General features: G+C 36.8%; 1 protein-coding gene and 1 long non-coding RNA gene across 2 annotated transcripts; one reads left to right on the top strand and one right to left on the bottom strand.

Annotated features, from left to right (window-relative positions):
* Positions 1-810: 810 nt before the first annotated feature.
* On the bottom strand, positions 811-7,214 carry LOC108979679. Its single transcript, XM_018950397.2, has 2 exons — positions 7,171-7,214; positions 811-2,413 (listed from the first exon to the last, which is right to left on the bottom strand). The coding sequence occupies exon 2, from the start codon at positions 2,406-2,408 to the stop codon at positions 1,104-1,106; it is 1,305 nt and encodes a 434-aa protein (XP_018805942.1). The 5' UTR covers positions 2,409-2,413; positions 7,171-7,214; the 3' UTR covers positions 811-1,103.
* An 11,009-nt stretch (positions 7,215-18,223) lies between these two features.
* LOC108979687 lies at positions 18,224-18,983 on the top strand. Its single transcript, XR_001994252.2, has 2 exons — positions 18,224-18,630; positions 18,783-18,983. It is a non-coding gene; the product is annotated as an uncharacterized LOC108979687 (long non-coding RNA).
* Positions 18,984-19,814: the final 831 nt, after the last annotated feature.

Here is a 19,814-nt window from a genome sequence, read left to right as displayed (position 1 = left end):
AACAAAAAGACTCAAACATCACAGGCAAATGGTCTAAGTATGCAACAGTTCCATGCAAAACCACAGCTTGCAGGAACAAACAACAGAAAAGAGAATTCCCCAAATAATTGTCAAGACACTCCGAAATATTACCATCACCTTCCCTGCCATTCCACCATGTAAATCTTGGTACTCTAAAACCCAAATCTCACAGATTACAGTCTGTTAACACCTCCCTAAAAGCCCCAATCTGAGTAATAGATCGAGATCTTCCACCACGCTTTTCATATAAGTGCAAAACTTCATTAAAATCGCCCCCTAACAGCCAAGGAATTTGCTCAATAAAATTAAGGGTTCTAGTGAGATTCCAAGTAGAAGATCTATTGGAGACCTCTGGGTCACCATACAAACCCGTAAATCGCCACTCCCATAGATCCTCAGTTTTAATATGAACATCAATATGATATCTCAAGCTTGTAAGAAAAATCATTTATACGATTCTAGAACGTGCAAGTGTCAGACTTCTTAAAAAAAAAAAAATAAATTTGAAACTCACATAAAAAAAACTCACATTTTAATAGTGGTTCCCACTTTTTTTTTAAGCGACAAATATGCATTCAACATAAGCCTTATGGTGCATAAATAAGTAGGACAAAATGTTTAAAGAAAAAACTTGGGAGGAATTTTGGAAACAATATAAATAGATAAAGATAACTTTCTGTCTGTTTCAAAAAAAAAATATATATATATATATATATATATATGTATATATGTACATATATATAACTTTTTGTCAAACTTGGGCAGAAAAATTCAGCAATTGGACTTCCGTTAATAGAACAGAAAAAACCCACCTCCTGTGGAAAGCATGCACCAAACATGTAAACTTTCCAGGAAAAGTAAGATGAGACTAGTAAATTCAAGAAACAGAACCTGCATCACCATTTGATCTCCTTGTTCCTATATCATGTTTGTATATCTGTCTAATATTATGAAACTTTCCCATAAAAGGATGTATCTCTCTATGACAAAAATCTGTAAGCAAAAACAGCGCATATCCTCTAACAAAATTTTCACACCCTGGTCCTGTCTTCTGTCTCAGTCAGAAGAAAACCGAGTTTGATCTAACAGAGCGACTCATCCAATGAGAAAACATCTCCATCAAATCCTGAATCAACTCCCTCATGCCCGTCGAATTCATCAAGACCCAACAGCTTCTCAATTGGAAGTTCTTCATCCAACACAAAGTCTTCCTTTTCAATCGGTAGCTTATCGTTTGATTCAAAACAATCTTTTTTTGGTTTTAGAATGCTATCTTCCATTTCTAAGGGCACAATTTTCATGGTGTTTTTGGTTGTTTTGCTCAATCTTGAAGGCACAGTTTTGATCCTGCGGACATCGTTGGAGCTGTCTTGTTGCTCCAACTCTAGTGTCTTTGAAGCTGATCGTTTTGAGCTGAATTCAAGCCTTCTCCTACAACCTCTAGGTTCAACCTTTTTGGCATGCAGTTTTACTCCAACAGATTTGGAAGGAGATATGATGTCCTTTCGAGGCGAAGTAGAAAACCAAATCCAAGGCTCCTGAGATCTCCAATCGAATTCCCGTTCAAAGGGCCAGAAAATTGGTTCATCAGAATTGAAATCTTCCAAACTAGCTTCAGAAACATGCTCGGTTAAAGTGCTATTGAAATCTTCTGTTGAAAGCAAACTGCTCTTGTAAGATGGGCTAGGAAAATCAGGTTGCAAGTAAACCAACTCCAGAGTTTTATCTGAAATCAAGTCAGAATCTTCACCATCAAGATTTACCAAAGAGGCCGGGAAACCCGTTCTGTTCGGGTAGAAAATTTGAGAAGATTCATCGGGCATGCTGCTAGGAGGAGTTGAAGAGTTGTCACAACTTTTGGGTTCCTCACAGGACTGCCATTCAACATTCTCAGAACAGCTTTCATCTGCATCGCTCAGAGTACTTGAGCTCAGTAGCCATGTAACTACCTCCCCTCCATTCAAATCATTCTTGGAAGTCTTCTCTGCATCTGGGATGGGATTCTCAAGAGTTGAACATGGAGAAAATAGCCTATTCTCCTCAAAAACTGACCAAGGGGTTGTGCAATCTGAAGACAACCACATACACTCCCTACCATCATAGCAAATTTCCTTGGCCAACTGTTTATCAAGATCAATATCCTCTTCTACAGAACATTGGAGAAAAGGAGCAGCAGCAGCCTCCTTTCTGGATTTACAGATAGGACCCATCTTTTCAATGCGTGATCTAATGGGTTTGTTGTGAGTGCCAGTTGAAGATATTCTAGCATGTCCTTCTCTACGATCAATGCTATTCATTTTCTTGGAGGACAAAGGAGAGTCGCTCTTCACAATAACCCCAGAACTTGGTTTTCTAGTGAAGCTCCTTCTGTTGGAGTTTTCAGTCATTGCCACTGTATCATTGGATTAACCGTTACATGTTAAGGGCAAGCAAAAAGAACGAAGAAAAATGATAGTTGTGGTCGTAAATGTGTAAGTGTCGTACTATTATTTTGAAAAAAGTGAATATATACGAAATTTATTTAAAAAAATTAATTTTTTAATAATAGATCTTTTTTTTTAAAATGAGTATACAATACTTATACACTCTACGACTATATAGGATTACTCAAAAATGAAATTCTTTAGAAAGTCAGAGAGAGAAAGAGCTAGGGAGTAGAAAAGGTAGGAAACCTGAAAAGACCGGCAAGCATTGAGAATGGTTCCAAATAGAGAAGTCAATAAATAGAAATAGCGTGTGTAATCAAGAGAAAAAGAAACTAACAAAAGGAAGATCCAACTGTGTTTAAAATAAGATAGCACAAAAGAGATGACTAGGTCTAAAAATATTAAAGTAATCAAGTCGAAGCAAATATATTGACAATGAGGATTATATAAAATTCATGTTGTAAAATTTGAAGAAAATAGTTTAATGTAGCCCATCTAATAGATTATGAATTTTATAATTAATATCCAGTTTATTACAGTACCATCTCTACGTATATAGAATACTATTTACACTTATATAAATATTTAATTCATTTTTCTCTTTACTTTTTATTCTTTTTTTTATTTATTTATCTATTTTTATTTTTTATTTTATTTGAAATGAATAAAATATATTAAAAAATATAATATTTAAATTGATGTACGATATATTGTAAAAATTAATATAAAAAATAAAAAAAATTAATAATATATTGTAAAAAATAAGATAAATAATTCATTGAGAGTGCTTGAATAATATTATTTTTCATATTTAATTCTATCACCTTTAATCATGTCGATTGATGTGACGCATTTTAAGTAGCTTCAACATATCAATCATTTAAACGAAAAATCACTTAAATTACAACACATTAGCCAGTGTAATTACGGATGACAAAATTCACTCTGAAGAACAATATCTCCCTAATTAGTTAGATTAGAAGAGCCATGACAGTTTCTGGCTACCAAGTCAAAAGTTCAAAGAACGTAAAATCAGTAATCTAAACAAAGAAGCTTCAACATGGAATATTATTCAAACCAGAAAATAAAGCATAGAATTTCAAGTCAGCAATGGACAACGTCCCAACTACCATTATATTATTTATGAGAAAATGAAATCATGAACTTCAGTTCCAAGCCAAGTCTATTACTAAATAAAATAAAAAAGAAGGGTATTTAAAAGTAATATAGGCTAACACATGATTTGCGCATTCAAAGGATGAAAAGTATGAATCAAGGGATGTATGTAACCACGCCACAATCAACAACTCAGGAGAATTTATTCAAATGCCTTTCCACTCCATTATTATTAATGTAATGAAATCACCATTGAGTTTAATGGAAATATGTATAAATATATATATATATATATATTTATATATATAACCTGGTAATATATTTAAAAAAATCTAAAGCCTTCAATGAAATGGATAGTAATTTTCTTCTATATATATATATATATATTTAAATAAATGTAGAAGAGATAGATGACATTAGAACTTCATTTAGAATTCGAGTTTTGTAAATTCAAAATTTAGAATGTTGATGACAATTATGGTGGAGATGTTCATTGAGAGAAATTATAATTATCCCAATGTCTAAAAGAGTTATGTGTAGAGCGCACACCATCTACATCAATTAAATAGTAAAATTTGATCCATAAAATTCAAAATTTAAAAATTATTTTCTAAATCAAATTATATCATGTAAGTATTTTATTAAGTATATTCTACAGACCGGTTTGAAAATATAATTTTTCTTTCTTAAAGAGGAAAACCGAGATTTAAAACTCTTGGATTAAATTTAAATCAAAGATGTTAATCAAATTCTTTATGAAAAAATGCTAAACGCGCATAATCCATGCGCACGGACAAAAAGACACATGAACACACAAAAAGGCGTCCACAGAAACAATTTTTCGTCTATAATTTTTAAATTAAAAGTTGGAGTACTGATAGAGTCAAAATAAGCAAAAGCACAGAAAACTTCCAAATGTATTTCCCAAAAAATAAAACAAATCATCTTACCATCAGCCATTTATCACAAAATTTAAAAAAACTTTACTCTTTTTCATTTGTTTTTCTCTCAACTTAGCAGTTATTAAGATATAAAATAAATAATAAAATCTGCCTCTTTCAATTTAAATTTTTGTGACAAGTGATAATTTCATATGATATCACATTTAAAAAAAAAATTAAATATCCCACATATTACCTATTGATGGGGAGTTTAGTCTAATCGTGAGGGGAGTGTTAAAATATAAAATAAATAATAAAATCTACCTCTTTCTATCAGCTTAAGCTTTTGAGACAAGTGATAATTTCACATCAATTAATAAAAAAGCACACTTTGCCCACTCAAATTATTAGTAGTTTTATATATATTTTGTTTCTCAAACTATTAAAAGCTAATAATTAGAAAATTAAAATGGATGAAAAATAAGTAGGGCGATATAATTTTTAAAGGTCGAATCTTAACGAAGGGTTGCAAGTCATAATTTTATTTGGTAATTTTGAAGGTAAAATATGAATGTCAACTTTTGTTATTTAAGAATCAAAATATAAAATCTCTTATAATTCTACAAACTAAAATATGAGTTTATGGGGGCATATAACAGAGAAAACATTGGCAGGCCGGCTAAATCATGGTAAGCAGCAGCCTTTGCCCTCAAACCCCCCTTAAAAGTCTCCTATTTAATAAACACCCTTGAGGCTACCTTAGGAAATAAATAAATAAATAAATAAACCCAAAAACAATTGTTGATTTAAACCTTAATAACTAATATTTTTAATTAATGGTGTATTATTATGTGACAAACATTAATTAATTACTTATCTTATAAAGGAAAGAAAAGGTTCTATTTTGACCATAGAATTTCCTTTCTTTATAAGATTTCTTATATATATATATATATATATATAATATTTTAGAAAAAGGTTTGTATTTCTTCGTCTTTTCTGTGTAGTGTAGACTTTTAAATCACTATTGGCATCCTAACTTACCACAATTTTAAAACTTCATTGTGTTGTTTTGACCGGAAGATTAACGCTCGTTTGAATAGTGAGATAAGATAAGACGAGATGAGATAATTTTAAATAAATTAAATATAATATTATTAAAATATTATTATTATTATTGTTTTAAGATTTGAAAAACTTAAATTATTTATTAAATTTTATATAGAAATTTGAAAATGTTGTAATGATGAGATGAGATAAGTTGAGAGTGTTTTTATATCCAAACGGGACTGTTTAGATACAGAAACAGTTTCATCTCATCTCATCTCATATTATAACTTTTCTAAATTTTCATATAAAATATAATAAACAATTCAATCTTTTTAAATTTTAAAATAATAATAATATTAAAAAATAATATTTTAATAATATTTATTTAATTTTTAATTTTTATTTAAACCATCTCACTTCATTTTACTATTCAAATGGAGATATTCAAACGGGATTTAATGTCATGGTGTAATTATGAGTAGTGGTGATAAAGATACGAAAAACGAAATAGACAATAATTTTATACAACTTTTTTATAATCCTTTTTAAAATTGACGACATTTTTATATTGTAAAACACAATTGTTTTACACAAACGACTTCAATTTAAAGCAGAGTTGCAAAAAAATTGTAAGTGTTGTGTTTTTACCATGAGACTCTAACCTAAAAAATGCCGTCAATTTAACAGAGACTAATAAAAATAATTGTATATTTATCATTTTACTTGTTTTATTGGTAACTTCCTTTTGCTAAATATGACATTCTTAAAAGTAAAAGCAATTTTATAAAGTTGTCACATAAAATATCACATAAAGTTATGTCAGTTTGTAAATTTATTTTTTGTGTAATCTCTTTATAGTCACAATACTTCTATTTTAAATAAACTTCTTATATAGTCTATATAATTGTGTTACGAAAAAATATAAATTTTATATTTATAAGCTGATATAGAATACATATCCTCCTACCACCGATACGATAAGATTTAGTTTGAAAGAAAATTTAATTTTAAACTTCTTTTACAAATTACATCTTGTCATATCAGTGTAACGGAGGACATGTTTTTAATACCTACTTGCAAATACAAAATCTAAAACAAACAATAATTAAAAACTTCAAGATTGAGAATCTGAAAACTCGCAATTAATAATCGCCTTAGGATATATATATGTTTGATTTCCCTTCTTTAGGTGTAATATAGCATAGTTATAAAAACAAGAAGAAATATTGCCAAACGCTGGGGAAGGGCATACAAAAGAAGAGTAAACAGAGTGCAATCTGATAGAAATTGGCATCCAAATTCTTAAACCAGAGATTAAGGATCCTGTTTGAATATAGAGATAGTTTTATCTCACCTCAATATTATAATTTTTTTAAATTTTTGTACAAAATATAATAAACAATTCAACTTTTTCAAATTTTAAAATAATATTAATATTTTATTCAATTCATCTAAAACCATATCATTTTTTCTCACTATCCAAACAAGTCCTAAAGAATAAGCAAAATATTCACAAGTTTAAGAAACGAAAGTATCCAAAACTATGTGAAAATCTCAACATGTTCATCAAAATAACCTTAAAAAAAAAAGGAAATTTTGGAAGGAAGAGTGTAGCAACCTTTCACAACATCCAAACTGATAAAACGAAAACAAGAAGAGGAAGAAGAAAAGTGTACCTTTTTGGCTCTTTAATTCAACCAGTGGGAGCAAAGAAAGAACCCTAGAGAGAGAGAGAGAGAGAGAGAGAGGGAGTTTTAGGGGTTAAAGATGAATTCAAAAATCAAAGGAGTACTACTGTTCGAGCATTCATATAAATGTTTGGAGCAAAATACAAAGAATGACTCTTATCTCGTCTGTACTCTCTCTGTACTTCCAAAAATAAAAATGCTTGCCATATAGAGCCCCCTCGCTAGTCGCTTGGCGGGAAAATAAAATGAAAAAATAAAATCATATTTATTTTGTAATATAGTTTTATTGAAAATAGATTTGTTGTAAAACCAATTTTATTATTTGATTCCCAAATTAGCAATATTAAAAATCAATTGTATACGTGATAAAACTATTAGAACTGGTTTGAGGAGTGAGATGATATGAGAATTTTGTGAATAGTAATAAGATAATGTGTAAATAGTTGTGAGATAATTTGAGTTGAGTATTTTTAGAATTTTTTAGAAACGTGAGAGAAGAATTTAAATAAAAATATTATAAAATTAAAATATTATTAGAATATAGTTTTATAATATTATTTTTATTTAGAAGTTTGAAAAAGTTGAATTATTTTTTATTTTTTGTTTGAAAGTTTAAAAAAGTTGTAAGAATTAATTTGAAAAAGTTATAATGATTAGTTTGAAAATATTTGTATTTGAATTATATTTCGGAAGGAGATGACATGAAAATTTTAAAATAAGATCTATTTCCAAACAAACCCTTTAATGTTTTATCAAAACATGAAGACATTATTCTAGAACTAATAATAGACAAAATGAATGATTCCTAAGAAAGAAAAGAATATTGACAAAATTAAAAGATACTTTTGATTAAAAAAACAACAACAACAATAAACATTGCCAAACGCTGAGTAAAAACAGAGAGCAATATGATAAAATTGGCATCCAAATTCTTTAACCCAAGATTAAAGAATTAAGCAGAATCTTCACAAATTTAAAAAATGAAAAGATCCAAAACTATCAACATGTTCATCAAAATAACCCAAAAAAAGAAAAGAAAATTCCAGAAATAGCAACCTTTCACAATATCCAAACTGATAAAACGAAAACAAGAAGAAGAAAATATTACCTTTTTGGCTCTTGAATTCAATCAGTGGGAGCAAAGAAAAAGAAACATAGAAATATGAATGAGACATGGAGTTTTAGGGGTTAACATGATTCTGTAATATAGGTTTATTGAAAATAGATTTGTTGTAAAAGAACTAATTTTTAATCCTTTTATCTTTTCTTTCATTTTATAGGAAGACATATTAATATAAACTTGTATCAATAAAAACTGATCAAGGCTTCAATGTTAACGCATGCGAGTGATGCAAATGGCATTGACCCCCATGAAGAGAGGACCTAACCTTGAAATAAATGGAATTAATTTGGAAAGATGTTGGGTGGGTAAAAAAAAAGTCAACAACATGAAGTATTTACTTTTAGATAAATATGGGGTAAGGTAGAGAGCTAACATTCAAGATATATAGATTGGGGATCAGTTGGCAATAATGCCCAATGGAGAACGCTTTTGGTCAACACAATTATGTCACATTTACCCGCTACTACCTCATCTGACCACCACCCTCTTCACCTAAGCACCATTGGCTCATTAGCCAACCTCCCAAAAGCTTTAAAATTTGAGCAATATTAGTTATTTAATATTCTCAACTGCCTCCCTACTATAGTTACAGCCTTGAAAAATCAAAACCAAAGCCAAAGAGTGAAGAGTGGAAACTAGAGAGAAACTCCAACTTCTCTCTAAAAACTCACCTAATCTGAAACTAACTTGAGGGAGGTGGGAGCTTTGGCTCCTCCCCCCTCACTTCCCTCCTGTCCATTATTTAAGTCTGTGTTTTATTTTTGTGATTTGTGTGTTCTTTGCCTTGGGTCAAATAAAGGAGGAACACTGGTGATCCTCTTTGCACCATCCCGATACCAAATTTTCATCCTCCCTAGTCACCTCCATAGGCACAACACCATGAACTTGCCAATTACAAGGCTTCTGCGACCACCACCACCAATCCATCGTGCAAAGCCACCGTCCCACAATACTGCCAACAACTTCAAGTAAACATGAGCCTCCTGAAATCCCACCCTAAGTAGACCACCATGAATGAGGACGGTGGCATGCAGTTCGACCCAACCTAAACCGAACAGGGTGGAGTTGAGCCACCTGTGCAATGGACCAAGAAGCATGCACATTTTACTGAAATGGATGGGCCGCCTGCGCAGCGGTGGACCGAGCTTCAATGCGGCGTCTGGGCGAGAGAGAAAACGGCGTTTAGGGTATATATATATGGGCGGGGGCAGTGAGCTTTCGTAGGTGGAGGAAGTCGGTGTTTGTGCGTAGGTAGAGGGAAAACTCGCGGTGCTCGTGCGAAGGGGCTTGGGCGGCAGCACATAATAGGAGAAAGAGGCAAGTGGAGAAGAAAGAAGGGAGGGGGTCGGGGCAAAGGAGGAAGATGCAGGGGAAAGAAAAAGAAAGAAGAAATGGGGCGGCAGCTAAAGAATAGGATGAAACCTTAAGGGTTGAGCTCTCACTTGCAAACAGGCTGGTTTTTTTTTTTTTTTTTTAGATTGGGCCCACGTATTTTTTTACTGCCCCATTGTCAGTGTTTCTTTGTGTTTGTATTTTCTATGTATTTGCAGGTCTGTTGTTTTTGTTTTTGTTTAATAATAAAAAGAAATAGGCTATTGGACTTGATGTCCATAGCAGTAGTGTCCCAGTCCTTTGGAGGAAGGTGAGTGATTGTGCTCCTCCTTCTTGGGAGGAAGGAGTGTGGTTGTACTCCTCCTCCTTGGGAGGACGGAGCATGTTTGTACCTCTCTTCCTTATGAAAGAGTGGTTGTTTAGTTCTGTTTTAACAAAGCGTATTCTCTGTTGTCAGGAGAGAGTTTATAGAAGTTAAGACAATGTCCGTCACAAAGAAATTTGTAGACGAGGGAGCCCCTAACAAATGAGTTGTTTGGCTAGTAATCTGAGTTTTCCCTGTATTGATTAGTCACAGCTGTAACTTCGATTTCATTAAATGAAATGAAGTCTATTTCCATCAACAAAAAAAATGTTACAGCCTTGCAATATCCTTTCAAGGCTCGCAAAAATAAAGATAGACAAAAGCACATTAAAGATTGGGACAAATCAATTTGTGCATGTCTCAAAATCAATATCTTCTCTAAGTAATGCTGAAATTAACAAATTACATTAATGTACAAGTCCCCACCCCAGCAAATCATTGTTGGCAACGTATTTCACACACCCGCCTCGAGCTCTTTAGCTACAAGTTATTTAAGGAGATCTATGGCCCAAGGTGACAGTTGGGATCGTCACTCTGATGCCTAAGTCAATCTTTTTGTATGTCTTGAATTTTAAAGAGTTAGGAAATAGTATGTACCTGTCTCACACTTTCTTTTTTTGATTATATGTATCCATGTATGTTACCATGTTTGCAATGGGGTTACGACTCCCTTTCTGCCGCCCTGTCTGTGAGGTCCGGAACTTTTTGGGGTTGGCTCCGTCCCAATTTATTCCTAACGTTTGGAGCATTCTTCTTTCTTGCTATGTGGAGTGGCGCCTGGTGTTAGAGCCCACAGGTGATGAGTACCTAGACCATACGACTCATGAGTTCGTCCACAATCATGGAATTTGGCCATTATAGGGGAACCGATGCAACTTTCGCTTGTGGACTGGCTCCTAGATGACTCGTTCGGAGCCTCTCTTTTCCCGCGCCAAGGATTGACACAAGAAGTTTGGAGCAGTCTTCTTTCTTGCTATGTGGAGTGGCGCCTGGTGTTAGAGCCCACAGGTGATGAGTACCTAGACCATACGACTCATGAGTTCGTCCACACTCATGGCATTTGGCCATTATAGGGGAACCGATGCAACTTTCACTTGTGGATGGGCTCCCAGATGACTCGTTTGGAGCCTCTCTTTTCCCACGCCAAGGATTGACACAAGAAGTTTTTCTTCGTGTATGGTTTTGGTTAAGAGTATACTGCAAACAAAGCCAACCATCATGAATTTCCATTTCGAGACATCTAGGGTCACTTCCTAGAAAGTCATGACTTCAACGTGGTCCTCTCTAGGAGGGAAAAGGGTCCCTTAGATTTTGTCTATTAGTGAGTTGCGGAGAATCTTGAGGCAACTTGGTCTAACGCGCTCCTTACCAAGGAGAATATAGACCATTTCCTTGTCTCCCTGGACTGATTGCGATTTATCATCCAACCTACCTTTGGCGTGGAGGAAACTTCTTCGCCTCGTAGTAAAAAAAGGCCCGCCTTTGTTCCTTTGGATCAGAAAGTATGCCCCTAGCATGTTGGTGCTCGTGATCCTTCGGAGTCCATGGCATGCCAACGCCTAGCCATAGCATCATCGATCCAAAAGGTGGTTCCACGTTGTCTAAAGAGCACACTCCCTCCTCACACGGGGCCCATGGGTCGGTTCAGGCTTCGTTGCCCAACTTCAATCGTTTGACAGAAATCCTTCGCTGAGGGAGGAGAATTAGTACAGTGTTAAGTCGTTGTGCCGCTGGCACTCGTGATTCTGACAAGGTTCGGGGTAGGCCACCCACCGATAGCGCCATCGCTGGCCAAGAGGAGGGCTCTACTTCACCACGACCACATATCCCATCCTCCCTCGGTGCCTGAATGCAGGCCCAGTCCCTCCCTTGTCCTCCTCCCTTAACTAGGCCCCGAGTTTTTTGCTCCCATCTCAATCGAAATTGTCCACCTGTAGGGGGTGTCATTTGTGAAGAAGTTATGCCATTGCTGCTAAATGATCCTGCAGAGGTGCAGGGAGATGATGAAGAAGCATATTCCCCTCCTGTTCACCATTCCTTCTCCGGTGGCTTTAAGGTGATAGCTGTCACCCTTCTTCGGTCTCGCTTATGCTTCCTGGGAGCGAGGCTGGAGATGTTTCTCTGGGGTCCCAGTTAACTCTCGCAGGCGATCCTTTGAGCCTCAATCCCCACACAGAGAAAACGATCCTTCCCCTTTCTCTATCCAATCTCTCGTTGTAGAGTGGGGAGGTTTCCTAGTCTCCTTCCTTTGAAAAGACCCCTTATCTCGCATCCTTCCCTAGTGAGACCACAAGGGTTGACATTGGAAGGATGGAGGGTCGACCCGTGATTGTGGTGGGAATGGTTTCTACTTTGCTCATTTTCTCAACTTCTCTGTCGGCTCCTAGGAGGGGCGAGCAATCTTTTGCCTAGTCTTGCCGATGGTAGACCTAGCTCTTCGGAGCTACAAGGCCCTTTTTGACAGGGCGCTTAGGTGCCTTCCCCACCAGCCAAGGACTCTTAGAATCCAAGAGTCAAACCGTGGCTGACCTTGAGTGCTTCCTTTCCACAGTAAGTCCTCTCACTCCCGTAATGTGTCCTCCTTGGGATATTGTCTAACGGCCCTATGGATGCTGCAGGGGGTTCGCTCACTAGCAGCTTAGGTCATTCATCGCCAAGCCTGGCTGGAGGAACAAGTTCATTCTTCTTATTCCTTCATGGAGAGAGCTAGGCAAGTCATCGAGACGGCGGGGTTGAAAGGGAGAGGTTGGAAGCTGCATGTTCTGAGTTGGTCACCCTCCTTTGCTATCAAGAGCCGAATTGGACAGTCCTCATCAAGAGCTGGTGGATGTGTGGGAGAAGTCGGAGAGGTATTTTCTAGAAGCTAGTGGATTGGGGGAGGAGCGGGACTTGGAGCGTGATCGTTGTAATAGGTTTGGGAAGGAGCTCGGAAGGGTGAGGGCTATCAGATCGATGCGAGAAAGGGGAAAGTTGTCTTCCGAGCATGCCTTGTTTAGGTCAGTAAAGCCCACGCATATTCTCTATATACCGTTGTATTTCTTTACCAAAAAGACATTGGAGAGCCACTCTGGATAATGGGCCTCTCAAATGAAACCTATGGCTAGGAGGCACTTAACTACCTCAGCAGTCTCAGCGTACATATCCATGCTGCAACTCCTTCGTTTTTGTCAAATTTTCTCGACCTCAAGGTCTACGCAAAGATGGTGTTCTATCATTTTAGCATTGATGTCGGGCATAGCCTCATGGCTCCAAGAGAATATGTCCCAGTGTTCGATCAGGAGCTGTTCTAACTGTTGTCCGATCTCGAGATCCATTCGAGTCCCAATTCGTGCCATCGTTCTAGGTCAGTCTTGATCTAAAACTATCAAATCTAAAGGTTTGTCACCTTCTCCTGGCTTTAGCCATTCCTCCATCCCATGTTTCGATTCCCTTTTCAATGAGTTGTGACCATGGGGGAGGGGGCTCTATTGGGCTAGAATGTTTCTGCCACTCTCACTTCCTTCCCCCCTTCCCCCAGTCTTTGAGCTCTTGAACGTAGCATTTCCTAGCCAACACCTATTCACCATTGACCTCGCTGTTACCCACCTCTATTAGGAATATCATTTTCTTGGCCATCTCCTCATGCTTATCTATGAGGTTGCGCAGATCATTGTGCGATTTTCAATTTTCTTCATCATCTCTTGGAGCTGGACCACCTTCGCTCTGCAACCCTTCTCCTTTTGCCCCTCGCAATTCAGCTCTACACCTTCGTCAAGTCCTGTGTCTCTACACCTCATGGCCTCATTTTCCCTTTGCAAGGTTTCCATTTTTTATGTCACCCTTGTAAGCCTCTCTTCCCTTTCTGCAAACCTTCTCTCCATTCTTTCGCTTGTTTGCTCACATATTGCGGTGGCCTCCTTGACCCGGGTCGCCTGAGAGCGTGTTCTCGTTGGCACATGAAAGGCACATTGCAACAAATTAATAGGAAAGCATTCTCACATAGGCATCAACTCTTGGCGAAGTGTTTCGCACACCCGTCTCGAGCTCTTCAATTGCAAGTTGTTTAAGGAGATATATGGCCCCAGGCGATGGTAATGACTGCCACTCCGATGCCTAAATTAGTCTTTTTGTATGTATTGAGTTCTAAAGAGAGTTAGGAAAGATTCTGTACCTATCTCACTCTTTCTTTTTTTGGCTATATGTATCGTTCAAAGATTGGTGTAACTTCTACTGCTCCAGGTGACCTGACAACTCTCATCTCTACGGAAGCATGTCGTGGCATTTAATGCAGTAACCCATCTAGCTTTTCGAATTGGCGAGGCATGACACAAGCACATCCCTTGAGAGGACAACTTCCCGCATTTAATGCGATAACCCATTCTGATTTTGAGATATGGGAGCAATTCTGATATGACCTGATCTCTAACCTAGCCAGCCAAAGCATGTCGGCCGATTGCCAAGGTGTCCCTTCATACTGTGGTGCCTTGCCAAGGTGCAGCTAAATGGCCGTCTTCGTTCACTATTTTTTCCTTGACGAGCTGGCTCTCGCCTACGTCAGATGGATCCTTTTGTGGCCCGACCCTTACTCTCATTTTCGCATATAGGATATTTAATCTGACCGGGCCTCGTGTGGGTCAACTAGCCCGATGGGACCTAACAATCATTTTGAAGTCTCTTTATACATTGCTTTACAAAACAATTGCAAAGAGATCAGGATCAAGTGCTAATGAACCATTAGTGTTAAGGTATATGAGGAGACTGGCTTTGGAGCTGAAAAAGGTGTTTGCTGAAAGTTGACTTGACAGTTGGCTCGAGCCAAATTTAGCTCGACATGGCTCGACATACCACTCGAGCGAATCTCAAGTCCGAGAGTTCGCTCGAGTCCCGCTCCACACTCTGCTCGAGACTGAAACCCTAGTGTTTGTTCGGCCCTCCGCTCGAGTCAATGTTCATTTAGTTGTTCGCTCGAGCGCGCTCTACGACATATGTGAGATTAGAGTGTTGATTCTGTTGGCATCGTTGCCAAATAGTTTGGAGGCCATGAGGATGGTTGTGAGTAGTTCAGCCGACAAGACGAAACTGAACTACGACGACATACGTGCATGGTACTTGCTGAAGAGGTATGTATGAGAGACTCGGGTGAGTCCTCGACTTCTGGATCTGCCCTGATTGTTGACAATAGGGGCAGAGGACATGATAGGTCAAACTCCAAGAGCAGGGGAAAAGCAAGTGAGATCTGGGCAGCAGATCACATGTTGGAGTTGTGGCAAGCCAGACCACATCATGAGAAACTGCAGGAATCAAGAAAGTTCTGATGATGATGTTGTGAACGTAGTGGTAGAAGAAATTCATGATGCTTTACTTCTTGCAATGCACAGTCCGATTGATGATTGGGTGTTGGGTTCAGGGTCTCCGTTCCATAGCACCAGACATCAAGAAATCATACAGAATTATGTTGTTGGTGATTTTGAGAAGATGTATGTGGCTGATGGAGAGGCATTAGATGTAGTGGGAGTGAGTAATGTGCATATCATACTTCCAAACAGGAGCGTGTGGACTTTACAGCAAGTCAGACATGTTCCAGATCTGAAGAAAAATCTTATCTCTGTGAGACAGCTTGATGATAGCGGTTTTGCAGTAGTGTTCTCTGGAGGAGCTTGGAAGATCACTAAGGGTGCACTGGTCCTAGCGCACGGTAAAAGATCTAACTCTTTGTATTTAACATCAGGGTCCAGTGATGTGCAGAGAAATACAAAAGTGCAAAAAGGTTGGTTTGATCACGCGAAACATGTGAGCAAGCCAAAGAGAGTCGGCTTTGTCGTTCGTCATGAAAGCCTAAGAAAATTGGCAAGGTTACCAAGATCGGTTCGAGACCAGATACTCCTAGTGCAGTGTGAGTTGTGAGTCGCCCTATGGATGTGCTGACTAAGGGCGACGTATGTGAAAGATTGAAGTCGGGCTTGACTTCAATGCGTCTTTGGGCTTGAAGACGGAAGCTGTGAGCTACAGAGATGATAGAGCTTGACTGGAAACAGTGGCTAGCATATGGAGACCCAGTCTCCAAGTGGGAGATTGTTGAAGTATATGTGGAGACTGATTTTGGAGCTGAAAAAAGTGTTGCTGAAAGTTGGCTCGACAGTTGGCTCGAGTCAAAGTTTGCTCGACATACAGCTCCAACGAAGCTCAAGTCCGAGAGTTCGCTAGAGTCCAGCTTGACACTCCGCTCAAGCTAGACAGAAACCCTAGTGTTCGCTCGACCCTTCGCTCGACACTCTGCTCAAGCCAATATTCATTTGGCTTTTCGCTTGACACTCCGCTTGGCAATTTGCCGAACTACATATTTGTGTATCGTATGCTTGATTGTGTTGCTTTTATTTTATTTGACATCGTTAATATATGTGTTTGCATAATATTTCACAATGACTAGACCTTATTGTATTTGGTGAGAACAGCTTGGGTTTCTTTTTCTTAGGAAATCTATGAAAAGTGAATTGGATAGGAGTTGGGTTTGGAAATTGGAATAACTATATACTACAACTTTTGCTCCGGACCCACAAAGCACCAACACCTACATTATATATATTATGCTTTAACACATAGCTCCAAATGGTGTGCTCTTGCTCAGTACGGCCATGATTGGCAATTACAAAATAAGTTTCACATGGTCAACAAAATCTTCTATTTTTCATTAATTGCTTTTTATTTATTGGTTGGTTTAAGGTTACTTAGATATTGTGACTATATATATAATAGAGTTTTTACACCTAACAATTGACCCCTGCATGCAGCTTTCTAGAAGTGTATTAATGCGCGCCAATCATATATATAGATATTCTCTGTTAGTTTGCCAAACTCAGAATTTTCTTAAGAAAAGTTGAAAAAGGCCTAAAAAAATTCATCGCACGGGTCCATGCATCCACCCAAAAACTATTTGTTCTTATCTCGGATCGATAGGGACATTGCTTTGCGCAATAAATCACGTCATGCATCATGCATTTAATGATATGGCTCACCGCCTTCGGATTGGCGTTCGATCGTTTGATCGATTTAATAAGTCCATATTATATATATATATATATATAGAATATTATTTTATCCATTCAAAAAAAGGATTATTAATATATTGATATATTTTTATATTTTTTAAAAATATTTTAAAATAATCAAAAAATATGAATAAAAAATTTTAAAAAAAAAAACCAATTTAACCCAACGATCCTTTGGAGCGGTGCTACTCAAACGTCAGAATAGCACCGCTCTATATGTATATATATATAGTTTGGGATGATCATCTTGCTAGCTATCTAGGTGCATTTTTAACCGACATATATGTCACTCTCAAATTAAATTTATGAAAGAGAAAATCTATTTAAAAATCTTATTTTTAATACATTCAGCACACTATTGATATGAAAGTTTTCTACATCAATGATGTTAAAATGTGATTAGTATTTTTATTTTTTTAAGTTATAATAGATCATATTATACGTGGTGTATTTGCTAACACACCAGTTTCTGTGTAGCGGAACTCCAAATACATACATGATCTAACTGCTCAGTACGTACGTATTTATCATCATTCATCCTGATCATCCTAGATTTTTCTTTTCTTTTTTTTTTCAATGAAAACATATGTACATATATATATAAACAGTAAAAATACCTTTGATATTAAATTCAAACAGAATATAGAAGATAATTTTATCTGTTCATATATAATCCATGTTGTACGTACACTGTTCAGAATGAAAAATATAATTTTTTTTTTTTGTCAAGATCCAATTAAAGAGCGGTCTCGTGCCATTATAAAGAATAAAGATCCTCTAAATATCATTTAAAATGAAAGATTATTCATGATTTAATTAGTTGGCATTACATGAAATATTGCTAAATCCAAATTCAGTGACTGAAGCGCATGCAGTGACTGAAGCGCATGCAGAAAATTAAGCTAAATCCAAATCCAAATCCAAATTCAAAAGCGAATTCAAGATTAACATATATATGCATGCATCGTGGCTGCTGGGTGTATCATATCGATGAAGTATGAGCATCATCATGCAGGGGTAATTAAAAAAGCTACAATTAGCAGCCCCCACATGTTCCACTTGCACATGAGAGGTTCAATGCATTGTACACAAATTAGCAAGCATGTGTCTCTGAGCATTACCCCGCATGCAGGCCCCCATTTAGATATATTCGCAGTATTCGCCACCACCCCCGTCCATCCCTTCTCTCACATGAGCTCCAAACCATCTTCCCTAGCTTCTTAGCATATTCATTGAACTCAATTTTCCTATCCTCTGATAAATATAGGGTCTCAAGTACTCTTTCTTATCTTCAAACCTCTATCTCGACCTCTCTTTAAATTCTCTCCCAAAATGGTTTTTGCCAGCTTCAATGAAGAGATCTATCTATCGTTTGCAATCTCAATACTAGTGTTTTTCTATCTCGTTCTGGTAGTCTTGGAGTCTCCATGGAGCAATAGTGGTGGAGTTTGTATCTTGCCCCTGGATTGTTGCTTTCCAACACCTAGAGTTGCAGAAAATATGTCAACAGTGAGTGATAATTCCAAAGGGAAGCCGAGAAATGGACTGATCTGTGGGAATCTGCACTAGAGAAATATAATATATATATATTTTCTAGGCTACATGTGAGAATTCTTGGGTCTTTCACTCTTTCTTATTGTCAATGATGAAGCAGCAAATCAGTATCATTCATTCCCTCAGTTTTTTTTTTTTTTTTTTAAATTTCATTTTCTTCTTGCAAGGTTATAAGCCTAATTAGTTCAACTTTTGCATGCAGATATTGGATTTTGTATTCTTGGTGTTTTTCTTTCCCTGGCCTGCACCTTCTTGATTTCGGGACTCTTGCTTTAGGAATTCAGTTCTCAAGAATTCATGATCATGTGGCCTGGGTTGAGTTCTTGGGATCTAAATTTCAAATGACAGAGATTGTATCTACAACTATAAGCATCTAAGATCTCAAGACAATTAATACTGATAACTCATGCGATTGATGAGAGCTCAAATTTGTAGTGCTTAACTATAAATCAATTGTGATCATTAATCCACCTATCAAACAATATTATTGTCACCGAAAGCGAAACAATAGCATGAAATCATGTGCTCCATATGCATGTTTTCCATATCGACCCAAGTATACATACATACATACATACATACATACATGTGTGTGTAAGTTCTTCTTCTGGTTCAGAAGTTGTTGGTTCCTAATTAATTTTCAGTGAGACTTGGGTTGGGTAATATCTTCCAGCTTTTTGGTACAGTTCTCAACACGATCTTATGTAAATCATGATTAATATATAGCTCAGAAGGGGATTGTTTATAAATTCCGCAACATATAATGGAAGCCTCGTGCCATCACATGCATGGCTAGGAATCAGATCCAAAGATATATTTATAAACTAGAGAGTTGGATGCATGGAGTGCAGGTCTTATGTATATAATTATTTTTGTATAATTTATATATCAGGAATTGAAAGGCTGGTGGCATAAGCATGTCATCGATCTGTAGAATATATGAGTAACATACTCAATTACATATCAAGAGTAATGTTGTGAACGTGTTTCACACACCTTTCTTCTACCCTGCTTAATCTGCAACCAAAGAAAGGACATTGGCTTGGATTTGGGCCGGTGTCACCTCCGATACCTAAGTCAGTAGAGTTTAACTGTGCTCCAATGGTATCTTAGCTCGAGTATCTTGGGTGGTTAATATTTATACAGGGCTTGTTGTCTTAGTTTGGTAATTCTCTCTTTTACATTCGGTGCTTCTCTTTTCCTAATGTGTGGGGGTATCAGCATTTAAGCTTCT

Source organism: Juglans regia, chromosome 7 (assembly GCF_001411555.2).
Source record: "Juglans regia cultivar Chandler chromosome 7, Walnut 2.0, whole genome shotgun sequence".
Lineage (NCBI taxonomy): Eukaryota > Viridiplantae > Streptophyta > Magnoliopsida > Fagales > Juglandaceae > Juglans > Juglans regia.
Note: the sequence above shows the minus strand (reverse complement) of the source record. Positions and strands in the feature narration are given on the sequence as shown.